Source organism: Silurus aristotelis (assembly GCF_946808225.1).
Source record: "Silurus aristotelis genome assembly, chromosome: 20".
Lineage (NCBI taxonomy): Eukaryota > Metazoa > Chordata > Actinopteri > Siluriformes > Siluridae > Silurus > Silurus aristotelis.
In genome coordinates, this window is record NC_139593.1 from 2,080,531 (window position 1) to 2,107,033 (window position 26,503).

At 38.6% G+C, this 26,503-nt stretch overlaps 1 protein-coding gene across 3 annotated transcripts; it reads right to left on the reverse strand.

The window, feature by feature from the left end:
• Positions 1 to 5,846: 5,846 nt before the first annotated feature.
• Positions 5,847 to 25,924, reverse strand: LOC310715882 (B-cell receptor CD22-like). 3 transcript variants are annotated; one of them, XM_083522580.1, is made up of 14 exons: positions 25,562 to 25,924; positions 19,636 to 19,718; positions 17,166 to 17,504; positions 15,816 to 16,064; positions 13,636 to 13,884; positions 12,424 to 12,672; positions 9,956 to 10,213; positions 9,608 to 9,865; positions 9,260 to 9,517; positions 8,935 to 9,177; positions 8,751 to 8,841; positions 8,477 to 8,522; positions 7,020 to 7,222; positions 5,847 to 6,922 (listed from the first exon to the last, which is right to left on the reverse strand). In XM_083522580.1, exons 2-14 carry the CDS (start codon positions 19,691 to 19,693, stop codon positions 6,874 to 6,876), a joined length of 2,550 nt encoding a protein of 849 aa, XP_083378706.1. In that variant the 5' UTR covers positions 19,694 to 19,718; positions 25,562 to 25,924; the 3' UTR covers positions 5,847 to 6,873. The 3 variants fall into 3 exon arrangements, with proteins under 3 accessions (XP_083378706.1, XP_083378707.1, XP_083378708.1); XM_083522581.1 differs by lacking the exon at positions 9,260 to 9,517; XM_083522582.1 differs by lacking the exons at positions 9,260 to 9,517; positions 9,956 to 10,213.
• Positions 25,925 to 26,503: the final 579 nt, after the last annotated feature.

A 26,503-nucleotide genomic window follows, 5' to 3' on the forward strand; every position in this document is an offset into this window, starting at 1 on the left:
ACTAAGACCCTGCTAAATCATAAAATCTGGATAAATGCGTCTGCCAAGTGCGATACAAGTACATGTAAGCATCAGCGTTTTATATCCGATGCAGCAGCCTCAGAAAGTCTGGAAGAACTTTGTGCAGACCTTCCTGGAGCAAAACGCAGTAATACAGACTTGGAAAAGTATTACGTAAATTGTGTAGAAGATAAATAAACATCACTCCAGATGTTTATCAGCAAGGGTTGAGATCTTATGGTCTTCAGAACTCTGGCTGTCCTTCTTTGAACCACTTTTGCCAGCGTATTCCAGAAACACCACAAAACACCTGTTGTTTTGGAGAAGCCCGGACCCATTTATCTAGAATTTACAACCTGGCCCTTTGCAGAGAAACTCAGATCATTAAACTCACCCATTTTTCCCTGCATCCTGATTGCAATCCCTCAACTTCACTGTTCATCAACTTCCATATTTCTAACTAGTGATGTGTCATTCATAAACGATTCGTTTATTTGGAATGAGTCTTGAATGTGACTCAGAAGAACGAGTCGCCTCAAAGAGTGATGTTATATACCGAAGCAGAATTGAGTAGTTCATCTCTCATCTCTTCTAATCCGAGTCGTTCCTTCTTTTATCACATGACTCCCATAAACACTATAAAGATGATTCCTCTTCTTCTTCTTCTTTCGGCTGCTCCCATTAGGGGTCGCCACAGCGGATCATCCGTCTCCATACCACCCTGTCCTCTATATCTGCCTCTTTTACACCAACTACCTGCATGTCTTCCCTCACCACATCCATGAACCTCCTCCTTGGCCTTCCTCTTTTCCTCCTACCTGGTGGCTCCATCTTCAGCATTTTTCTACCAATATAATTCATGTCCCTCCTCTGCACATGTCCAAACCATCTCAATCTCGCCTCCCTCACCTTGTCACCAAAACATCCTACATGTGCTGTCCCTCTAATAAACTCATTTCTAATCTTGTCCATCGTCGTCACTCCCAACGAAAACCTCAACATCTTCAGCTCTGCTACCTCCAGCTCCACCTCCTGTCTTTTACTCAATGCCACTGTCTCTAATCCATACAACATCGCAGGTCTCACCACAGTCCTATAAACTTTCCCTTTCATTCTTGCAGATACTCTTCTATCACAAATCACTCCTGTCACTCTTCTCCACCCACTCCTCCCTGCCTGCACTCTTTTCTTTACTTCCCTAACACACTCTCCATTACTTTGCACTGTTGACCCCAGGTACCTGAACTCCTCCACCTTCTCCACCTCTTCTCCCTGCAACCGCATCACTCCACTGCCCTCCCTCTCATTTACACACATGTACTATGTCTTACTCCTACTGACTTTCATTCCCCTTCTCTCCAGCGCATATCTCCACCTCTCCAGGCTCTTCTCAACCTGCTCTCTACTCTCACCACAAATCACAATATCATCTGCAAACATCATAGTCCAGGGAGACTCCTGTCTGACCTCGTCCGTCAACCTGTCCATCACCACTGCAAACAGGAAAGGGCTCAGGGCCGATCCTTGATGCAGTCCAACCTTCACCCTGAACCAGTCTGTCGTACCTACTGCACACTTCACTGCCGTCACACTGTCCTCATACATGTCCTGCACCACCCTCACATACTTCTCTGACACACCTGACTTCCTCATACAATACCACAACTCCTCTCTCGGCACCCTGTCATACGCTTTCTCTAAATCCACAAATACACAATGCAGCTTCTTCTGTCCTTCTCTATACTTCTCCATCAACATCCTTAAAGCAAATAAGGCATCTGTGGTTCTCTTCCTCGGCATGAAACCATACTGTTGCTCACAGATGGTCACCTCTTCTCTCAACCTGGCTTCCACTACTCTTTCCCATAACTTCATGGTGTGACTGATCAACTTAATTCCCCTGTAGTTACTGCAGGTCTGCACATCTCCCTTATGCTTAAAGATTGGTACCAGCACACTCCTTCTCCATTCCTCAGGCATCCTCTCCCCTTCCAGAATCCTGTTAAACAATCTGGTTAAAAACTCCACTGCCATCTCTCCTAAACATCTCCACGCTTCTACCGGTATGTCATCTGGTCCAACCGACTTTCCATTCTTCATCCTCTTAATCGCTGCTCTCACTTCCTCCTTACTAATCCTATCTACATCCTGCTTCACCAACTCCACATCCTCCAACCTTCTCTCTCTCTGATTTTCCTCATTCATCAGCTGCTCAAAATACTCCCTCCATTTTCACAACACACTCTCCTCACTAGTCAACACATTTCCCTCTCCATCCTTTATTGCTCTAACTTGCAGTACATCCTTCCCAGCTCGGTCCCTCTGCTTGGCCAATCGGTATAAATCCTTTTCTCCTTCCTTAGTGTCCAACCTCTTATACAGTTCCTCATATGCCTTTTCCTTGGCTTTCGCCACATCCCTTTTAACCTGCTGCGCATCTCCTTGTACTCCTGCCTACTTTTCTCATCACTCTGTCGATCCCACTTCGGTTTTGCCAACCTCTTTCCCCTAATGCTCTCCTGCACTTCCTCATTCCACCACCACGTCTCCTTGTCTTGCTTTCTATTTCCAGATGTCACACCAAGTACTTTTCTAGCTGCCTCCCTCATCACTCCTGCAGTAGTTTTCCAATCATCCGGCACCTCTTCACCACCACCGAGCCCCTGTCTGACCTCTTCCCTGAACCTCACACTACACTCTTCCTCCTTCAGTTTCCACCATCTTATTCTTCTTTCAAACCTTACTTTCCTCCTCTTCTTCTTCGCCTCCAAAACCATCCTACAGACCACCATCCGATGCTGTCTAGCTACACTGTCCCCCGCCAACACCTTACAGTCTCCAATCTCCTTCAGGTTGCATCTCCTACACAGAAGATAATCCACCTGTGTGCACCTTCCTCCACTCTTATACGTCACCCTATGATCCTCCTTCTTCTTAAAATACGTGTTCACCACTGCCATTTCCATCCTTTTAGCAAAATCTACCACCATCTGCCCTTCCACATTCCTCTCCTTAAAACCATACCTACCCATCACCTCCTCATCACCTCTGTTCCCTTCACCTACATGCCCATTAAAGTCTGCCCCAATCACCAATCGTTCTTTCCTAGGTACACCATCTACCACTTCATCTAATTCACTCCAGAATCTTTCTTTCTCCTCCATCTCACAGCCAACTTGTGGAGCATAGGCACTGATGACATTTATCATCATCCCTTCAACTTCCACCTTCACGATCATCACCCTATCAGAAACTCTCTTCACCTCCACTACACTCTTACTGTACGCTTCCTTCAGAATCACCCCTACACCATTTCTCTTCCCATCCACACCATGATAAAACAGTTTAAACCCACCTCCAATGTTCCTGGCCTTACTCCCTTTCCACTTGGTCTCCTGAACACACAACACATCTACCTTTCTCCTCTCCATCATATCAGCTATCTCTCTCCCTTTACCCGTCATAGTACCAACATTTAAAGTACCAACCCGAACCTCTACTCTCCTACACTGCTCCTTTTCCTGCGTCTCTGTAGACGCCTTCCTCCTCTCCTTCTCCTTCTTCGGCCAACAGTAGCCCAATTTCCACCGGTACCCTGTCGGCTAACGATACCTGTGGCGGTCGTTGTTAACCCGGGCCTCGACCGATCCGGTATGAAATTCTCATTTGTGATCCGCATATTTGATTTGGCACATGTTTTACGCTGGATGCCCTTCCTAACGCAACCCTCCCCATTTACCCGGGCTTGGGACCGGCACTAAGAGTACACTGGCTTGTGCCCCCCTAATGGCTGGGTTACTATAAAGATGATTAAAGGAGCGAAATGGACTAAAAGACTTGTTTGTTTTGAAGAATTTGATTCAAAGAACCAAGTCACTGAAATGATTCAATATTCCCATCACTATGACTCACTGACTGCTATAATGCAACCCTGCATCTTGGACTTATGTAGGAAATATGATCATTTGTACTGCTTCACTTTTACATACAATAAACACATTGTATAGTATATAAAAATTTATAAGATTAATCTTATAATTTTCCTAGTTTTTCTTTTTCTTTTTAGCACCAGTACACCATGACAGATTCCTTATACTGTACATGCAAACCATGCAAAACTTGGCATTCTGAATATATATATATATATACCCTGCTATTTTGCAAGTTCTCCCACTTAGAAATCATGGAGGGGTCTGAAATTGTCATCGTAGGTGCATGTCCACTGTGAGAGACATAATCTAAAAAAAAAAAATCCAGAAATCACAATGTATGATTTTTTTTTTAACTATTTATTTGTATGATACAGCTGCAAATAACACCTGAGAAAGTCAATGTTAATATTTGGTACAGTAGCCTTTGTTTGCAATTACAGAGGTCAAACGTTTCCTGTAGTTTTTCACCAGGTTTGCACACACTGCAGGAGGGATTTTGGCCCACTCCTCCACACAGATCTTCTCTAGATCAGTCAGGTTTCTGGCCTGTCGCTGAGAAACACGGAGTTTGAGCTTCCTCCAAAGATTCTCTATTGGGTTTAGGTCTGGAGACTGGCTAGGCCACGCCAGAACCTTGATATGCTTCTTACAGAGCCACTCCTTGGTTATCCTGGCTGTGTGCTTCAGGTCATTGTCATGTTGGAAGACCCAGCCTCGACCCATCTTCAATGCTCTAACTGAGGGAAGGAGATTGTTCCCCAAAATCTCGCAATACATGGCCCCGGTCATCCTCTCCTTAATACAGTGCAGTCGCCCTGTCCCATGTGCAGAAAAACACCCCCAAAGCATGATGCTACCACCCCCATGCTTCACAGTAGGGATGGTGTTCTTGGGATGGTACTCATTATTCTTCTTCCTCCAAACACGTTTAGTGGATTTATGACCCAAAAGTTCTATTTTGGTCTCATCTGACCACATGACTTTCTCCCATGACTCCTCTGGATCATCCAAATGGTCATTGGCAAACTTAAGACGTGCCTGGACATGTGCTGGTTTAAGCAGGGGAACCTTCCGTGCCATGCATGATTTCAAACTATGACGTCTTAGTGTATTACCAACAGTAACCTTGGAAACGGTGGTCCCAGCTCTTTTCAGGTCATTGACCAGCTCCTCCCGTGTAGTTCTGGGCTGATTTCTCACCTTCCTTAGGATTATTTAGACCCCACGAGGTGAGATCTTGCATGGAGCCCCAGACCGAGGGAGATTGACAGTCATGTTTAGCTTCTTCCATTTTCTAATGATTGCTCCAACAGTGGACCTTTTTTCACCAAGCTGCTTGGCAATTTCCCCGTAGCCCTTTCCAGCCTTGTGGAGGTGTACAATTTTGTCTCTAGTGTCTTTGGACAGCTCTTTGGTCTTGGCCATGTTAGTAGTTGGATTCTTACTGATTGTATGGGGTGGACAGGTGTCTTAATGCAGCTAACGACCTCAAACAGGTGCATCTAATTTAGGATAATAAATGTAGTGGAGGTGAACATTTTAAAGGCAGACTAACAGGTCTTTGAGGGTCAGAATTCTAGCTGATAGACAGGTGTTCAAATACTTATTTGCAGCTGTATCATACAAATAAATAGTTAAAAAATCATATATTGTGATTTCTGGATTTTTTTGTTTAGATTATGTCTCTCACAGTGGACATGCACCTACGATTACAATTTCAGACCCCTCCATGATTTCTAAGTGGGAGAACTTGCAAAATAGCAGGGTGTTCAAATACTTATTTTCCTCACTGTATATAAATCTCTGATAGTTGTTTCATCATAATGAGATAATCATGTGATCCTGCTCTGTGGTTTTAATGTTTTGGCTAATGTGTGTAAGTTTAGGATTGTGTAACAGAAAAAAAAATCCATATTTCCTGAGAAAATAGAGTTTAATATAATAATGAAAATGAAAATATTAAGCAAAATACCATTGTGGTTCTTCTATCAGGCCAAAGGATTCACAGCGAAAGATTGTCAGAGAGGAACAAACAGTTGTCTACTGAATTATTGTGACTTTACTGAGACACACCCATATAAAGATATACAATAGAAAAAAAGATCATTCATTACACACACAAGCAAAAGGTTTAGTTTAAAGGAATACTGCGACTCAACACACCAGAATATACACATTATTTCTATATTTCACGTAACCAGTTACAGAAAACAACATAAAGTACAATACAAACTAGAAATTAGCATATGTACATGGAAATATATTAATGTAATTAAATATTTAAAAATACTTCTGCATATGTCATAAACAATAAGTGATTTATCATAAATATCCATTGTGTCAAAATATAATTGTATCGTGTGAATTAGAAAAAAAACTATTGTCATTAAAGAGCATGGTTCAGGTAGCTGTTGCTCTTATTTTGGCATGTTGGTTGATTCTACTCGTTCTCCTTCTACTAGAGCTTCATGGGTTTTGAAGGACACTAATTGGATTATAAATGCTCTGTTGAATTTGACTGGATTCGGAGCTTGGGGGCAGCGTTTATACTGAGTCATCTCTGTTTAAACAAACTGTGATTGGCAGGTAAAGGTTTTATACATATTTATGTATCCAATATTATCTTGTTGTTTTTCTTAACAAGTGTAAATTTGAAATCTACTGTTTTTTTTTGCCAGCAAGTGTCCAGAAGATCTAAAACTGGCTTTACACTTTGATTATTTTCAGGCCCATTGGTGAATTGGAATTGAATTGATTGTAAAACGAGATGAGCTCATGATCAGAGGGTGAAGGCGACACTCTCACCCACAGATGAAAGTTTAAAATCAGCTTCATTTACAAACAAGCCAATAAAGCTGTTAAAAACTTTCCAGTAAGGTTTCCAGTAAGACCAGGTGGAGGTTGATGGTGAGGTCAAATGAACAGGTGAACTTCACGCTGGTTACTTCACGCTGCTGTAGATCACACTGGGATCCTCAGCATTGGAAGGCCTACAATAAGAGAGTAATTGATCACACAAAGATCCAACAGAAGCTCATTTCCAGGTCTGTTAGAGTGGAGGACCAGCAGCAGAACAGCTCTTCTCACCTGTATTCAGCACCAGAATTAATAAATCGGACGCTCGCGTACTGAACCTCGTCCTCCCGGGAGCCTGAAGCGTCTGCATCAGAACACTCAGCGTCTTTGGTACGCCGTACAACTTTAGCATACAGGTCTTCATCCTGATTGGCCGAGGCGGAATCAAATGCAGGATCGATTTGATTCTTTGTTACATTTTCATAAAGATTTTCCTGAGGTGGGAGAGAAAATGTGTATCAGAGCAATTTGCAATTCTGGATTGTAATTGGTCAGAAGGTGTTGATTATGTTTTATATAATAATAAAATTCAACCTCAATATTAGATCAAGTCACAGATCTACTGTTTTATATACCGTAATTTCCGGACTATTAAGCGCACCCACATATAAGCTGCACCCACTGAATTTTACAAATATTTTTATTTTGAACATAAACAATAAACTGCACCTGTCTAAAAGCCGCAGGTGTCTACACTGAAACTATTGAACTTTACACAGGCTTTAACGAAAGACACGTTACGAAATATGTTGCGCTTCCTTTAAGAGCAGAGCGGTATTTTGGGAACAGCCTGGCACTGCATTTTTTCCGGTATTACTGCATGTGCTGCAGGGAATGTGTTTATTATTTTCTGATGCTCATTTCTAAGTTTCTTTGACTTACCCGTAACGCTGTTGCCAAGAACAATAAAAAAGCACGAGTTTTGGAAAGCTGTCTGTGCTTATATGATTTGTGTTGTAACTGGAGTTAGCGAGCTCCTCCCTTCACCCAGACTCAACACGCTACAACGGCTTGTATCTAAACAGTAGCCGACCAAGAAAGTCATTGTTCACTGTCTTCCTCCTTCCTTTTACAACTATTTCTCTTGGGAGTTTATCTTTTGGCATCGTCGTGCGGTAAAAAATCACCCGGGGGAAGTTTTTTCTCCCGATGCCGTCCAGCTCAGAACACAGGTGAGGTGCGTTTTTTCGTTTCCGTTCGGAAATTTAATTGGTCTAATGTTATGGGGTTCAGTTTTTTGGCTTGAAGTTTGTGAAACCGGGAAAAACTTAGCCCCTTCGTTGTTTAAGACAAAACGTGGGAAAAAAGTAGCGGCTCATAGTCCGGAAAATACGGTATATTTTGTTTTTATGTTTTATATATATATATATATATAATATCGGGGTTGAATTTTACTTGATTTATTCATTCATATGTTTATTTCAAAAACTAAGTTCCTGATGGACTGATTGCATCGAGTAGCTTTTTTGCTGACGTTCCACAGCTTTAAATGTAACTGTAAATGGCTGAATACATTTTATATGCTCTTTTAAAAAAAATAAATGTTGTTAAAGAGAAGTACACAGTTGGGGATTTGCTGTTATAGGAAAATTAATCATCTTTAAGCAGCTTACAGTAACTCTGATTCATCTGTACTGTACAATACTGTATACATTCACATCAACAATTTCTTGTACCGACTTCTTTACCTGGTTTATACTTTGGTCTACTGTTGATCCAGTTTTTGTTTTTTTTCTGTTAAAAGACAATTTTGATAACAAAAATCAGCATTGAATACAATATATTTAATGCATTAAAATATTCTCAGTCAAAACTAAACTGTTATAATCTTGTGCATTTAAAAACAGTAGTGTTTACCAGTAAATTATTCAAACACACACACACACACACACACACACACACACACACACACACACACACACACACAAAAGTTTTACAAAAATAAAAAAAGGCTTGACTTACATTTTAAACAAGATGATGACACCAATGAGGCAAACACACACAACCACCACAAGACCTGCATACACAGCTACATTCATTCCATTTAGAGCCTCTGTATAGAAAGATGACGAAACAGTGTTTTTAAATAAATAAATACATTTAAACAGTGTGTTTCTGGTGAATACATTTATATCATCTCTCTTACTGGTTATAGTGATGGACACTGCAGCTGATCTCTCAGAGCCGAGTTTATTCTGAACCTCACAGTAGTACAGTCCACTCTGTAGAGCTCTGTAACTCTGTCCTGATCCTACAGGTGATGCTTCATTCTCCTTAAACCAGGTGTAGGTCTCCACAGGTGGGTTACTGTCACTGCTGCAGGTCAGAGTCAAGGAACTTCCCTTCACTTTCTCACCAGAGGAACTGATAGACACGTTCTTTGGAGGATCTAAAATGGGTTGGTAAATGAGAAAATAAATCTATAATTTTATCTTCTATTGGCTGTAAAAAGATCTTCAGCTTTAACTTACGCAGAACATTCAGAGTTACACTGGTGGAGTTCTGATGCCCGACTTCATTACTGCACATGCACTTGTACTCTCCACTGTGCTTAGAACTGATCTTAGAGATGTTGTAGGTCTTTTCTTGTCCTACTGATGTAATTCCCTGAAACCAGGTGTAGTTCTTCACAGGTGGGTTTGCATCACTGCTGCAGTTTAGCATCACTGAACTGTTCTCCACAATCTCACCAGAGGCACTGATGGACACTAAGACTTTCTTTGGAGGATCTAAAATGGACAGAAAGGTATCACATAAAAGGAAATCTATGTTAATTTTATGTTCAATTAGCTATAAGAAGATCTTCAGCTTTAACTTACACAGAACATTCAGAGTTACACTGGTGGAGTTCTGATGCCCGACTTTATTACTGCACATGCACTTGTACTCTCCACTGTCTTCAGAACTGATATTAGAGATGTTGTAGGTCTTTACTTTTCCCACTGATATAATTCCCTTAAACCAGGTGTAGGTCTCCACAGGTGGGTTTGCATCACTGCTGCAGGTCAGATTCACTGAACTGTCCTCCACCATCCCACCAGAGGGACTGATGGACACTGAGACTTTTTTTGGACGATCTAAAATGGACAGGAAGGTAATTTTTTAAAGAATACCTAAGAGAGTTTTATTTGTCATTGGTTATGAGGAGATCTTCAGCTTTAACTTACATAGAACATTCAGAGTTACACTGCTGGAGTTCTGATTTCCGATTTTATTACTGCACATGCACTTGTAGTCTCCACTGTCTTCAGAGCTGATATTAGAGATGGTGATGGTCTTTCCTTTTCCCACTGAGGTAATTCCCTTAAACCAGGTGTAGGTCTCCACAGGTGGGTTTGCATCACTGCTGCAGCTCAGAGTTACTGAACTTCCCTCCACAATCTCACCAGAGGGACTGATAGACACTGAGACATTCTTTGGAGGATCTAGACAATGTCATGTTAAGAAATTAGAAAGTTCATGGCCTTAAAATTCTTTCTTTACTTTTTTATTTTTAGATTTTCTTATCAAAACCTGAATCCATTGTTTAACCAGTATTTTAAGCAACTGTTTTAATCATTCATCTTCTTCTTCTTCTTCTTTCGGCTGCTCCCATTAGGAGTCTCCACAGCGGATCATCCGTCTCCATACCCCCCTGTCCTCTACATCTGCCTCTTTCACCCCAACTACCTGCATGTCTTCCTTCACCACATCCATAAACCTCCTCCTTGGTCTTCCTCTTTTCCTCCTTCCTGGTGTCTCCATCCTCAGCATTCTCCTACTGATATACCCCATGTCCCTCCTCTGCACATGTCCAAACCATCTCAATCTCACCTCCCTCACCTTGTCTCCAAAACGTCCTACATGCGCTGTCACTCTAATAAACTCGTTTCTAATCCTGTCCATCGTCGTCACTCCTAATAAACATCTCACATTTTTTAATCATTATTATATTAAAGCAATTCATTCAGATTTAAGTTTTACTAGTTCCATTGTGGGCAAACACTACCATATGTTTTTTTTTTCTGAGACATGGAAAGACAGCTGACTGCAGCTTTTTAAACTGTTGCTGTAGATTCAGGCGGCTTACAGACAAGCATGAGTGGCTCATGTCATTGTAACTGATATGTGAGACAGAGAATTTCTGAGAATGCCTCCATTCCTGAGAGCACTCTTTAACAAATCTGCATCATAAAGTGGATTGGCACTTTACCTTCTTGTGAACTTGTGAAATAAACATGATCATTTTTCCAAGATTACAATAAGTATCCAATCATAAATCTACATGCAGAACACAGTGTGTTGACAGGAAGAAAATGTGTGTAGAAAAAGGGGTTTGGTTAAGTATCGGTTTTTGAATGGAGGGCGGAGCCAGGAGATGTAAGTGGTAATTGTGTAATTACTGTGTGTAATTTTACTAACGAGTTCTGTTGTTTGGTAAACGGAAATGAGGACAAAAGAAAAGATGAGATACTTTGAGAGAGAAAGAGAGAACTAAAGCAACTCCTTAGATGAATACAAAGGCAGAGGATATTAAGGTATGTTAGAAAACCACGTGGTGAAAGATGTGTTACATTCAATTAAAAAAAGCTCTTCAGCCTAATGGTAAAGCGTAAGCCAAAGTAACACAACTAACATTATGACCCAGTCTCAGGATTATGTCAAAGTCTGTACACTACACAATGTAAGCTTTAACTTACACAGAACATTCAGAGTTACACTGGTGGAGTTCTGTGAGAGTTCTGTGAGACAGCAGGCGGCTTACAGACAAGCATGAGTGGCTCATGTCATTGTAACTGATATGTGAGACAGAGAATTTCTGAGAATGCCTCCATTCCTGAGAGCACTCTTTAACTCTTTAACTCTTTTTGTTTGGTAAACGGAAATGAGGACAAAAGAAAAGATGAGATACTTTGAGAGAGAAAGAGAGAACTAAAGCAACTCCTTAGATGAATACAAAGGCAGAGGATATTAAGGTATGTTAGAAAACCACGTGGTGAAAGATGTGTTACATTCAATTAAAAAAGGCTCTTTAGCCTAATGGTAACGCGTAAGCCAAAGTAACACAACTAACATTATGACCCAGTCTCAGGATTATGTCAAAGTCTGTACACTACACGATGTTACCCATCAGCCCTTGCACATCACATGCTTGTCACACGTCACTAATTATACACACCTGTTTCTCTTTGCCAGATTTAACAGGAAAATAAACCAGGATAAACATTTCAGGATTTATTGATCAACTGTACCCATTACATTTTGAAGGCAACAGCATAGATATTTCAACTGTTCCTTAATTGTACTTTAGGATTAGGAGCCATAGGTGAAAGTCCAGCATAATTCTCAATCTATCATCTTGGACCTCAGGCTACTGTGCCCCAACCCAATACCCCCATACCCTCAGGAGGGTTACACTTAGTATCCACTGTGGTTGCTTATGCTGTTGGTTTTCATAGTTTTGGGTTTTAATTTGCACTTAATAAAATAATCTGAACTTTCAGACACTTTCCCAGTGTGCAGTTTGTCACTGAATTACAGCAGTACCTCCATTCCTTCTTCTATGCTTCATTTTTTTTTTACACTATTGCTTTATATAGTTTTTTATATTACGTTATACAATAGACTGCATAAGAAAAAAAATAAAAAAACTCACATCTGATACTGAGGTATTGAGCAGGAGATGGGAGATGTTCAGATCCTCTTACAGCACAGTTATAACTGCCTGCATCCTCACTGCTGACCCTCTGCAGGTGGAGTTCGTTGCTCTTGAAGGTGTTTGTGGTTAAATCTTGCCCGTTTTTGGACCAGATGAATGTTGGATCAGTCAGACTGAAGGAGGTGTTGCAGGTCAGAGTGACTGGTTCTCCCTCTGTCACTTCTGCAGGAGCGATCACCCGGAGATCTAAGACAATTAGAGAAGGATTACAATTTTAAAGTTGTAATGAATCCAATAAAGCATTTACTTTAAAAACTCTAATCCTTCAAATGTTTTTTTTTCTAGCTAATAATTTTCTTATTAATTTTAATATAGTTTTACAACTCTGGAAGTTATTATTATTATTATTATTATTATTATTATTATTATTATTATTATTATTTTTTATTTTTTATTTTTTTTACCAAACTCTGACTGATCGTATTCATCAGAGAAAACACTTTGTTCTTTATTTTATTTTCTAGACAATGGTTAATCAAGTACATGTTTGAGATTTGTATTATCTTCTGCTGCTTGTGTAACCTCAGGCAGCGTAACACAATCAGAAGAAAGCACTATTTTCCCACTTCTGCACACATGAGCTCACAGACACTGATGATTGTTTAGTATTTTTGTAATAGATATGGAAAACAGTGTGTGCCCACTTTCTAGTTTTGCGTTATACATAGAGTTATTAGCTGCTGCTCTACAGTAAAACAACAGTAAAATCAATGTGTGTAAGCAGTGTGTGAACTGTAGACAGAAACTGTACAGGAACCAGTCTCAGATATCTAAACCCCAAGCTCTAATTCAGGCAGACCACCACCTTCTGCCCCCAACTCCTCATCCACTACAGGATATTTGGAATTAGGAATATATGAGGAATGCTAAAAAAAAATGTGGGTCTAATGAAAGGTCTGGTACATCAAATAATCAAAAACAATAACAATAGTGGGCTTAGAGGCAAATACATGAAACCCTCATCATGTCATCTGGTTTTCTCTGTGTTTTTATTACCCAATCAAACGTAATAATTTGTTCTGTCATTTAAATCCATCACCTTCTCCCAAATGTTCCTTTTTTCTACTCAATTTGTTATTAAACTAATATTTTTTCTTCATTAAATGTTGTTATACAATAAACCTAAAAGAATAAATGAATAAAACTCACATCTGACACTGAGGTTATGAGCAGGAGATGGGAGATGTTCAGATCCTCTTACAGCACAGTTATAACTGCCTGCATCCTCACTGCTGACCCTCTGCAGGTGGAGTTCGTTGCTCTTGAAGGTGTTTGTGGTTAAATCTTGCACGTTTTTGGACCAGATGAATGTTTGATCAGTCAGACTGAAGGAGGTTTTGCAGGTCAGAATGACTGGTTCTCCCTCTGTCACTTCTGCAGGAGCGATCACCCGGAGATCTAAGACAATTAGAGAAGGATTACAATTTTAAAGTTGTAATGAATCCAATAAAGCATTTACTTTTAAAACTCTAATCCTTCAAATGTTTTTTATTTTATTTTTTTTTTTCTAGCTAATAATTTTCTTTTTAATTTTAATATACTTTTACAACTCTGGAGTGTTTTTATTTTTTTTTTACCAACCCCTAACGGATCGTATCCATCAGAGAAAACACTTTGTTCTTTATTTTATTTTCTGGACAATGGTTAATCAAGTACATGTTTGAGATTTGTATTAACCTAGTACAATTCCTTTAACAATAAAAAAAAAGAAATGCCAACCAATGACATTTCCAGAAAACGAATAAAAACACAATACTAATGTAATGTCCATGAATTATAGTTCCTGTAAGAGGAGCTTTCCATCAGGATTCATTGCAGATCCTGTAATAAATGATTCATCATCACTGCTGCAGGTCAGAGTCACTGAACTGCCCTCCACAATCTCTGCAGAGGGACTGGCAGACACCGAGACCTTCTTTATAGGAGCTAAAGAGAAGACAAATGTATTTATTTGTCACATTTATATTACAACATAGTAAAATTGTTTCTTCACCCAGGGGGTTAAGGGTCTTGCTCATACAGGGGCTTGAGCCCTCAACCTTCTGATCAGTAACCCCGAGCCTTAACTGTTCAACTACCACTTCCCCATTATTATTATTATTATTATTATTATTATTATTATTATTATTATTATTATTATTATTATTATTATTATTATTATTATTATTTTGTTGTTGTTGTTGTTTGTGACATCATGCAAGCTACAACAAACTGCATGTATATATTTATGTTTTGTTCTTCAATTTGCTTTTATTTTTCCGAGCAAATCTCCCAGATCAGATAAATATTATTATAAACTACACATCTCAACTTCTACATCAACAAAGTAGAAGCAAAATCATTTCCTGTTCATAAATATTTTGGGACAACAATTGATTAGAATTAAGAAAAAAATAATTATTCAAAAAACAACAATGTTACCAGTGAATACGACTTTCATCAGAACAGATATTAAATTCAGAAGCAATTATATTAGTTTCCTAAATTTGATCTATTCCCACTTCAACTCATTCCAATTCCGAAGGTTTCATTGAAGAAACAAGTCGCACAAAGAACCTGTTTCATCTCTCAACAACAAAATTCACACACAGCCATTCTGATATTCATGTACATTTTGTGGACACTAACATGTTCATTTCTGAGGCATGGGGAGACTGACTGCCTTTTTTCCAAACTTCTGCTGCTTGTGTAACCTCAGGCAGCGTAACACAATCAGAAGAAAGCACTATTTTCCCACTTCTGCACACATGAGCTCACAGACACTGATGATTGTTTAGTATTTTTGTAATAGATATGGAAAACAGTGTGTGCCCACTTTCTTGTTTTGCGTTATACATAGAGTTATTAGCTGCTGCTCTACAGTAAAACAACAGTAAAATCAATGTGTGTAAGCAGTGTGTGAACTGTAGACAGAAACTGTACAGGAACCAGTCTCAGATATCTAAACCCCAAGCTCTAATTCAGGCAGACCACCACCTTCTGCCCCCAACTCCTCATCCACTACAGGATATTTGGAATTAGGAATATATGAGGAATGCTAAAAAAATGTGTGTCTAATGAAAGGTCTGGTACATCAAATAATCAAAAACAATAACAATAGTGGGTTTAGAGGCAAATACATGAATCCCTCATCATGTCATCTGGTTTTCTCTGTGTTTTTATTACCCAATCAAACGTAATAATTTGTTCTGTCATTTAAATCCATCACCTTCTCCCAAATGTTCCTTTTTTCTACTTACATTTTTACTCACATGACTTTTCAATAGTTTTTCCTTCATTAAATGTTAAGTTATGAATAGACCTAAAAGAAGAAGGTAAATAAAACTCACATCTGACACTGAGGTATTGAGCAGGAGATGGGAGATGTTCAGATCCTCTTACAGCACAGTTATAACTGCCTGTATCCTCACTGCTGACCCTCTGCAGGTGGAGTTTGTTGCTCTTGAAGGTGTTTGTGGTTAAATCATGTGTGTTTTTGTACCAGATGAATGTTGGATCAGTCAGACTGCAGGTGGTTTTACAGGTCAGAATGACTGATTCTCCCTCTGTCACTTCTGCAGGAGCGATCAGCTGAAGATCTTATACAATGAGAGAAACATTACATTTGAAAAGTTCTTCTGAACACAGTAAAGCATCTTCTTTTATAACTCTGCTCTCTCAAAGTGTTTTAGTATCCAATGAAGTTATTATCAGTTTTAAAAACTTTATATCATTAAGCAGTGAATGTTTCAGAAACACTTATTAATCAGGTACAAACCTCTGAAACCTCTTTCAGAAAAAAATGATTCATTTCAACATTTCAAACCAAACGCTATTTACTGTCATTTAGGAAATGATACCACAAACATCCTCTATAAATGAGACTGTTAAACGTGTAAGATTTAAAGGTGAAGGACGACATGCAGACACACCTAGAAATACCACCAGCCTTGATTTGCGTAAAAAAAACAACAACAAGAAAAACAGATGAGAATCAGCAGCAAGGATTTCTTCAGACTATGGGCACAAACGATTAACTCCAGGAGCATAGACACACAGGGAGGAGCCATTAACCAAAGAACAATTTATTAAGAAACTATAAGGCATGCATGAAATTTACAGAAGAACATGCACTGAAATGCAGCAGCAACTAAGAACCATCTTATTTACATATTTTCACTGATTGCATCAGAAACTCAAAGTTATGCGAAGACCTTCTGGATGAAACCCATTAGTCAAAATATTATTCATAATATACAAGAATATTTATTAGATAAAGATAATGATTTCAATTTCCTACAGTCTTTTGAAAGAGATCTTTCCGGAATTCAGATATAAACTCAGCTGATTGTCCTATTTTGCTAAACGAAACGTTTTGTTGATTGAATCTAGAACTAAAATAGAAACTGTCTGATATGAAGCGCAAACACTGTTAACAAATAACACTGTAACTGTGCTTTTAAATGAAGCCACACTCAATCAGTTTCTGTAAAGATGCTCTGCAAAGGTCTTCATCCTTAAAAGCTTTTTGCACATTTTTTACATTCCAATCTTAGAAAGTTTGTGGAATTTTTGGTTTGACATGTTTTCTAAATGCAGTGAAAATTATTATTTATATGCACACAATTTATATACAACTGAGAGAGTGACCCAGATATTTTGAAGCCACTGTATATAGAAACTAAGATGATTTTATTTACCTGTAACTCTGAGTGTAATTTCAGGATGACCCTGATATCCTCCTCCAGATGTTATGAATCTGAAGGTGAACTTGTGTTCATCTGATTTCTTCACATCACTCAGTCTGAGGGAGAAGTGATTCTGTTTATCTCCTAAATACTCCACTCTGTCTGAGTAACCTGGTTCATTACGCAGATCAGTCGCTTCTACACCCGGAGCTGGGTTTATTACCCAAAACCTGTTATTCACTGTAACACGTGTTGGATGTGTGTAAGTGGCCTCCATAACCACTGTAGATCCTTTTACAGCACAGAGATGATGTTTGCTGTATTCCACACTCCATTCAGACTCAAGAGCTCCTGAAACATGACACATGAAAGAGGTGATTAGAGATCATTATCCTGAGCCCCATAAAACACTGAGTTATTTTACAGCTTCTCTTCTCTCCTCTGGAACTCCGGGGCAGAAAAATACAAACTATTCTTTACTACTGGAAGGAAACTGTGCAGGATTGAGACACAGGGGTGTGTTCTGGATTCAGAGCTTTTTTTGTTATTATTTACATTATCATCCGTTATTCCCGTGTCACTGACAGACCACAGTATTATATCCTGGTGTTCAGGTTTTGGTAAACATATAAAATATTTCTGCAGTTATTTCATTAACTGAGATTATTTATAAAAAAGTTTATAACTATTTACTTACTCATGATTGTGTCTTATGCACATTTATCTTGTGGAATTCTGACTCAGAGAGGATCAGTGTTAAATCCATGGAATGCCATTTAGGACCAATATGAAGTACAAAAATGATGATACAGTAATTAGATATGAATATTATCCCGTTTTAAATGCATGTTGTTGTTTTTATTCTTCTCAGATCACTGATTGTCAGGCTGCAGACGGGGGCGTGGCAGGGTGAATCCCTGACAGCTACAGAGGGGGACGTGGCAGGGTGAATCCCTGACAGCTACAGAGGGGGGCGTGGCAGGGTGAATCCCTGACAGCTACAGAGGGGGACGTGGCAGGGTGAATCCCTGACAGCTACAGAGGGGGGCGTGGCAGGGTGAATCCCTGACAGCTACAGAGGGGGGCGTGGCAGGGTGAATCCCTGACACTGATGGACACATACTTTACCCAAGTCCTATTTTATCTTCTGCCTAATAACGAGTGTGCAATATAAAAAATGTTGCAGTAAGAAATATCATAATTACATCTAAGAGCCTTTTTGCAGGAAAATTAGTGATACTGAAGACTATTATTAGATTTACTTTGATCTTTATTCATTTCTCATTATTATACCACCATGTAAAAGTGGGGACATGGTCGAGTGCTGGTTTTGGATTGGGGGATGGAGACGGAGGAATTAAGTGCTCAGGATCGCACACCTACACTATATTGCCAAAAGTATTGGGACACCTGATCTTTCCTGCTATATGTGGTTCTTTTCCAAACTGTTACCACAAATCTGGAGGCACTTAATAGTACAGGGTGATTTAACTTGGAAACCCAAAACTGTTCCAGCATGGCGATGCCCCTGTGCACAAAGTGAGCTCCTTGAAGATCTGGATTTCATGCTTTGGAGAGGAAGATCTTGTCGCTATAAAGCTCTGATCTCAGTTCTACTGAACACCTTTGGGATGAATGTGAACGCTGACTGCACCCCAGGTCTCCTCACCTACATCACTACCTGCCTTTCATAACACACTTGTGGCTGATGAACACAAATGTCCATAACCACACTCCAAAATCTAGTGGAACATCTTCCCAGAAGAGTGGAGGGAATTAGAAGAGGTGAATTGGGATTAATGTGGAATGCGATGCTCAAAAATCACATACTGCACTTATGAGCAGGTGACCCAATACTTTTTGAAATATAGTGTATAGAAAAAGAGACTCAAGAGCCTTGAGAGAGAAAGAGAAATAAAGAGAGAAGAAAACACAGACGTCTATGTGTGCATTTGCAAGCGTTCCGTAATATAAAGGTTATTTCATAGACTATAGATATTTTGGTTACGTGAACCATTTTCCCATTTTCGCTTCCCACTAACTCTCTGCTCGTTATTAAGATTTTTTTATTCGAAAGGTTTTCTGGCTTTAATGTTATATCCTGTTATATTTGAAAAGTTGATATAATTGAAATCCCTGATTATTGTAAGGTATAAAATGGAGCAGGTGAAGAAAAAGCCCAGAAAATCCATGTAAATCAACAGTCTAAACAAAATGTGAGAAATTTATTAAAAATAATGACATAACATTTTATTTTAAGTCTCCAAATCTGAAAACAGCAGTGTGAGAATTTCCCCTAAAATGTTTAAAATCGATATAATTGGCATTTTTTCTTAACTTCTTCTTCTTTCGGCTTCTCCCATTAGGGGTCGCCACAGCGGATCATCTAAACATCAAGTCTAAACAGTAATTAATTAATTTATTTATTTACTGTACCCAGTGTGGGGTATAATGAGTGTGATAATGTGAACGTGTGACTCACCGGTAATCACAAGAAGAAAGATCAGACAAAGTAGAGAAGCCATTTTAAAGGACATCATTCTTCTATAAGGAATCTATAGGTAACTAAAAACAAATAAATAAATTAATAAAATTACACCAAGAACAAAACCCTTATACGAGCAACTGCAGGTGAACTGACATTCCTTTAAACAAAACTTCTTTGTGGTTTATATTTTTTGTTATTTTGTGTTTGATTAACTTTGATTAACAATTACAACATAAATTGTAACTGTAAACACAAATGTTGGCAAATTGCTATAAGAAATAAAAACACAGAGATATGTGAATATATTATTTACAGAAATCAATAAAAATAATCAAATTTAACGAATCTGAGAGGCAAAAAGCATCTGCTTAGCTATCATATAGTAATAAGCATATGGATAGAATTATTTTGAAAAATTACATATCAAGATACAAGCAATGGGTCTAACATTGGTTGAAACCATGCAGAAGTATATTTCTATGTACATATAGTAACTAGTACAATATATCTGAAATATGTTCCCATTGATACACCTCTTTTTAACTACACCTAGACACAGGTAACTATATAAAGGGGTATAAATGTAGGAACACAAAAGCCATCACAATCATTAAGAAGTTCCAGTCAACTGTAAATGTTTGTTATGAATCAGCCTGGAAGAGGAAATGTGTGTGTGTGTGTGTGTGTGTGTGTGTGTGTGTGTGTGTGTGTGTGTGTGTGTGTGTGTGTGTGTGTGAAATGGACTGTGACCAGGAAGGTTCAACAGGGCAAAAAATATCTCCCACGATCCCAACTATAGAATTGCAGAAGTTAATTGTGTTTGGCGGTTAAAAAAAAAAGTGTCCATAACTGCAATCCAATACCTCACAAATTGTAAATTGTTTCAAGAAAAAAAAAAAAAGCCTCTACTCAAACATCTTCAGTTTGACAGAAACTACTGGGGCTTCAAATAGAAACAGGTTCTATGATCAAACGAAACCAAAATATGGCTTCATAGAGGTAGGCTTGGCTTACACAGAGATTTTAGAATAGAATAGACTTTATTTGTCCCATGTTCATTAGAACACAGTGAAATTCTTTCTTCGCATATCCCAGTTTCCTCGGGAATTGGGGTCAGAGCCATGATACAGCGCCCCTGGAGCACGTAGGTTTAAGGGCCTTGCTCCAGGGCCCAAGAGTTCCAGCTTTGCAATACCAGGGCTTGAACCTCCTACCTTCCGAACAGTAGCACAGCACCTTAACCACTGAGCTACCAATCGTCCGGATATAACAATATGGGAAGTTAGCTCATGCCCAAAGTTTAAAATAGTGGTAGTTTTACGGATGTTTTTTTCTGCCAGAGGACCTGGACATTTTTTCTCGAATTTCAACAGATATTTACTGAACACCCGACTGCTTCTGCCAGAAAGCTTAATACGAGCTGTCTTTGGATCTTCTAGTGAGACAGTGATTTAAGATGTACATCAAAATCAACACAAAATTTTTACTGAATACAAAATCAATGCCCTGCCATGATCATCCCATCTTCCTGCCTGGAACCCCATACAAAACATGCGGAAAGAACTGAGGAGGAAATTCACCAGCATGGATCTTATAATTTACATTTACCCCATTTGGAAAACGCCCTCATCCAGTGCAAATTACAGCTGAGCAGTAATATGTTTAAGGGCTGTTTAAGGGCCCAGCAGTGGCAGCTTGGTGATACTGGGATTTGAACTTGTGACCTTCTGATTTAAAAGTCCAATGCCATTACTACTGACCTTCTGACTAATGACCTACTGACTTCCCCAAATCTGAAGGATCTGGAGAGATTCTGTATGAAGAAATGGTTTCAAAGCCGTTGTCATATATTCTTCAACCTCATCTGGCATCTGGTATGATCTAATTATCATTGATCTAATTCTCATTGATCTAATTGGGTATTGATCTAATTATCTTTAGATCAATTTAGATGCACAGTAATGGAAAGAATCTGAGCAGCTAATAAATACACAGGACAGGTTTTAAACTATGTTTTACAGTAAATATGTAGAGCAGCAAAACTGGCAGCAAAGTGTTTCATAAATAATAATAATACTAATACAAAAAATAATGTCTGATGAAGATTCATAAATGTAAAATTTCCCATATGACTAGAAAAGTAAAATGTCCAAGTCATGGGGCACTTCCTGTTTTTTAGCCTTGGTTAGCTATGCTCATGCTAACCATGACATGAAGCATTGTAAGTCTGTTGTAAGACTGTTTGTTTGTCATGTATTTGTTTGTTCCATGGACTGCTCTACTTGGTGTTTGACTCTTTGCCTGTTTAATAATTGTGTGTTTGGCTTTTATCTCTTTGTGTGTTTTACTAATTAAACCGCTTATGTATGGATTATAATAAAGTGCGGTGTACACTGGGCACTGGAGGGGATATTACAACCCCAGTTCTGAAGTTGGGATGATCATCAAATCTCATAAATCCATATTGAATTCAAAATACAACAGTTTTTTCACAGATTGGTGAACCTCAGCCATTCTTTACTTCTGAGAGCCTCCACCTTTCTAAGATACTCTTTATACCCATGTTCTTGATCAGTTGTCAGTTAACCTTAATAGTATTCCAGCTGTTCCTTTTTAGTAACACTATTAATCCAAGCTTTTTTGAGACGTATTGCAGCCATCGTATTTACTTTCTTTTTTCCTAGTATGTAATTTCCTGGACTCTTATTGTTCTGACTTGGTAAGTTATACAACATGACTGTTGAGTAATGTCTGTGTTTGGGAAACACTTTAGATACTTTATTAAATGTAAACTTTAAGCAAAGCGATAAGTATTATTTGTAATTCTGCTCATGATGTGTTAGGGATAGAGGTTACGGGGTTGGGGTTATTGGTGTCTTTAGGGTTGACCATAGACTGTAGTGGAATTCTCATGGGAGGTCTAGATCCTTAACAGTCTAGCTGAATAAATAGGCAACAGGTTGTTACCTGGATGTGAGCCAAACCTGCTGAAGTTTGTACAAAATGTGGAAGAGGAAAAATAATGTATTTGTAACATTCTTGTATTGTAGGTGGGCCTGTCTGGAAATGGGTTGCTTCGGGTCATTGGTCCTGAGAAAGCCCTGCAAATTTTGAGTCAGCATGCAAAGTTATTTCGGAGATACAGACTCACTTCCTCTTTGGTGGCTTTTGACCCATTACAGGCAATTCAAAACTCAGCTTGAATTCGAGAATCCATGGATCCCTTACATTTTGATTGATTTTGATGGTAGAGCATTTTACAGAATGTTCCTTAGATCTTCTCCAATCAGTGACAAAATCTCACAAATGTTTACAAGAAGACACTGTAGGGTGCCATAGACACCAAAGCCAGAAGAAGAGGCAGAAAAAAAGGTAGATTGTTATTATTTCTAAGTAGATCTGTAACCATAACGATGGTAATGTAAATATTCATCTTTGTTCACACTGAGACTCTATAACAGACTATATAACAATATATATATATATATATATATATATATATATATATATATATATATATATTTTTTTTTTTTAATTATTATTATTATTATTATTTATTTATTTATTTTTTTTTTTTTTTTTACCAAAAATCAATTGAAAAATGCTAAAAGATTAAAGCTCAACTTTAGCTCAGGTCTAATGGTCATGTCACTCTGTATAATCACATGGTAAGACTGTCACTGATTGGCTGTGCTAAACTATGGTGCTGAACTTGTTATTGTTAGTTAGTTAGTTATGGTTTCACATAATGTATACTGGGTGGTTTTCTTTTGCTGACTGCTGCCGAATTTTGCAGGTAATTCAACATTAAAGGTAATTCAAAACAATCTACTTGAAAACAACGTGGATGCCAAAAGCAAAGCATTAATGTCTGTCATGGTTTATCCCTGCCTAAAGTACACACATGTAGCCATAAACTAATCAAGTTTTTGAATCCATTGATGTGAAATAAAAAAGCCATGAGTTAATGTTACGGTAAGTTCACTGAGTTCACTGAATGTAGTCTAAATAAAACTTTCTTTTGGCTTCTCCCATTAGGGGTCACCACAGCGGATCATCCGTATTCATAAACTGCATGTTCGATTTGGCATGTTTTTACGCTGGATGCCTTTCCGACCGCAAGCCTCCACATTTATTCAGGCTTGGGACCGGCACTAAGAGTGCACTGGCTTGTGCAACCCTAATGGCTGGGGCTGGTTCCCTGACTGGGAATCAAACCTGGGCCGCAGCGGGAGTGCCGCATCCTAACCACTAGACCACCAGGGAACCCTTGAATGTAGTCTAAAAAAAAATATATATATATATATATATACACACACCAGTTGTGGGACGTCAGAGCCAGCAAGGCCTTCTCTGCTGGCCTAAACACTATCAAAAGCACTGACCTACATTTTCACCTTATTTTTTTATATTTGTTTCATGAAAATGTATTAATTTATTCCCATCAGTTTATTCTTTTCATTTCGTAGTGTTCCTCTCGGCCGCACTGATTCCAGTACGTGTATGTGGATGTTATATTTTTTGTCCAATCAGATTTCAGCCTCTATGTGCTGTCATGTCAATCTAATCTGCCCAGGGCCTTCAAAATCAGTACTGCTGGACTTTTTACCATAGTCTCCATAAGAATTAGTTTTTTTTTTTAAACAATCTGATTTCAAATTCTTCTCAGCGAATTAGCGTCAGAATAGCGTCAGCATTTTTCCGTTCTCTGATTGGATGGTCAGAGGGAAACCATTACAGCCAAGTTCAACTGGCAAAACACGTCTGTAGCTCTGCATACATTAACACATCTGAGTTAGCCCTTTTCATGCCTACGGAGGGAGAAAAATTTATTTGGTCTCAAACATATTTAAAAATCCATTTTAAAGATAAGCTAGACATCATGAGGAGGTCATCCAACTCTGAATCTAGCTAGCTTGTCTCAGCCTGGGAAAGGGTTTGGTTCACCACTTCCAGACCAGTGAATACGAGCAGTACCACTGGATTACAGCCTCTGAGGAGCGCTGCACATTATGAGTCTGCATCTCTGGTGAGTACGTTGTATTTTATGAAATTTTGTATGTTTTTGACATGTTATTAGACAAATATTGATTCTGAACATGTTGTTATATTGCGTTTTGTATTGTATTGATGGTTTCTATAATTGTGACGTGATAGTGGTGGTATTAAGCATATATATAAAGCAGTTTTATTACTTGTGCATGAAGTTATGCAAATATTAGCGCATGGACTAGTAGCACAAATGGCTGTTATTGTTTATAATTGCTCAAGAAATATCAGCATTTTATCCCAGCAAACCTGATTCAACTCATCAGGCAATAACCAAAGCAGCCATGAGGAAAATACAAAACGTAGTATGAAGTAACGGTATCAGTATGAGACAATAAGGCCAATCGCGATATCTCCATGATACCTGGAGAAACCTGAAGGTCCTATACATAGTATATGTCTTAGTATAAAAACAGCCAGCGATACGGCAGAATAAACTATTAAGAATATAAACATAAAGCCTTTCAGTATTTAGTTCATTATTTAAGACTGAAGTTCTGAATGTCTACTCACGCCTCATGTGCACCACCACAATAAAGAACAGAGTGATAGAAAGGGTTTTCCTCTCACATGCTGTCTTTTGGATGTTGGTTGGTCCTACATTTGACTTTATTTTACTAACAACACCACAATAGCTGAAATATACCTTATCACAATATTGATAGCTCGATACACAGTACACAGAAACACATATATCCATTATTCCCAGCACACAGAGGCGATCAGTAAAAGTGCTAAAGTTAGCAATTAATGCAAATGCACTGGAAAAAAACAATACCATTTGAACATATCTATGTTCTGGAAATGTAACAATTAGACTAAAGAGTACATTTGGAAAAACCATTAGTAAGAACATTTTTTTTTTTCTTACCGTGTCTTCTTGACTTTCATGGTCAGCAGAAAGACTGAGAATAAAATAAAGTGCAAGAGAAAGAGTGTGTGGGTGAGAGGTGTTGCCGTTTCACATAAATGCAACATAGTGTTTCCTCTTTTAATTGGCGCTGAAGTTGTCACTCTTTCTGAATTTGAGAAAATCCTCCCATGAAGACGACTTCTCACACTCGGAATAGTAAACGGTTCGCAGTGTGTAGCACATCAGCAGCACCATCAGCACTGAAGCAGAACATTTCAGAGCTGCTTTCTGGCTTGTCTGTGATGAAGTCATTTGCATTTTCCTTTAGAAAAGCAGCTGCCCTGCAGCTTCATGCTCGAGTGATCTCATAAGCATAAGCATAAAAAAAAAAAGATAAAGAAAAGAAAAGTCACCGCAACAGACTTTTCATCATTTCCTTCTTTTGCAATGCAAAGATATATTTGTGGTAATGTTGCCTTGGTGATGAAGTCGGCTGTGAAATTATATTGGCTTTAATAGTCAAAGTACAAAGCTGATGAACAGACTGAATGTATGTACCCTCTCTAAGACCCTTTAGCACTAAACAACTAGCACATAACCCATTATAAAGCTAACATGCTGGTTAATGTTTCCATTAGCATGATGCTAATATGCTCAGCTCAACTTTAACCATCTGAAAGGTTCATTAGCATGATTTAGCCTTCAGATTAATAGCAGTGTCCTGTTGCCTTTGTTAATGTAGTAAATTGTGTCTGTCCAGAGAAAGCATGTCTGTCCTCTGTGGCCATGTTTAGGATTTAAACTAGTGCTGAAGTATGTGATATACACCGCAAGCGCCATCTTTTATCTCGAAAACCTGCTCTGGACTGATTTAAATATCACAAACTCTGTCTAGTTTACAGCCTTCAGGACATGCAAAAGTTTAATCAACTCATCGGTCCACTGAGTCTGATCACGTCA

Coding starts and splice junctions, on each gene's coding strand:
- LOC310715882 (XM_083522580.1), bottom strand. CDS start 19,693: ATGATGTCCTTTAAAATGGCTTCTCTACTTTGTCTGATCTTTCTTCTT. Junction 9,866..9,955: donor TGTAACTCTGAATGTTCTAT/GTAAGTTAAAGC, acceptor TGTCCATTTTAG/ATCGTCCAAAAAAAGTCTCA. Junction 7,223..8,476: donor TAGACCAAAGTATAAACCAG/GTAAAGAAGTCG, acceptor CTCCCACCTCAG/GAAAATCTTTATGAAAATGT.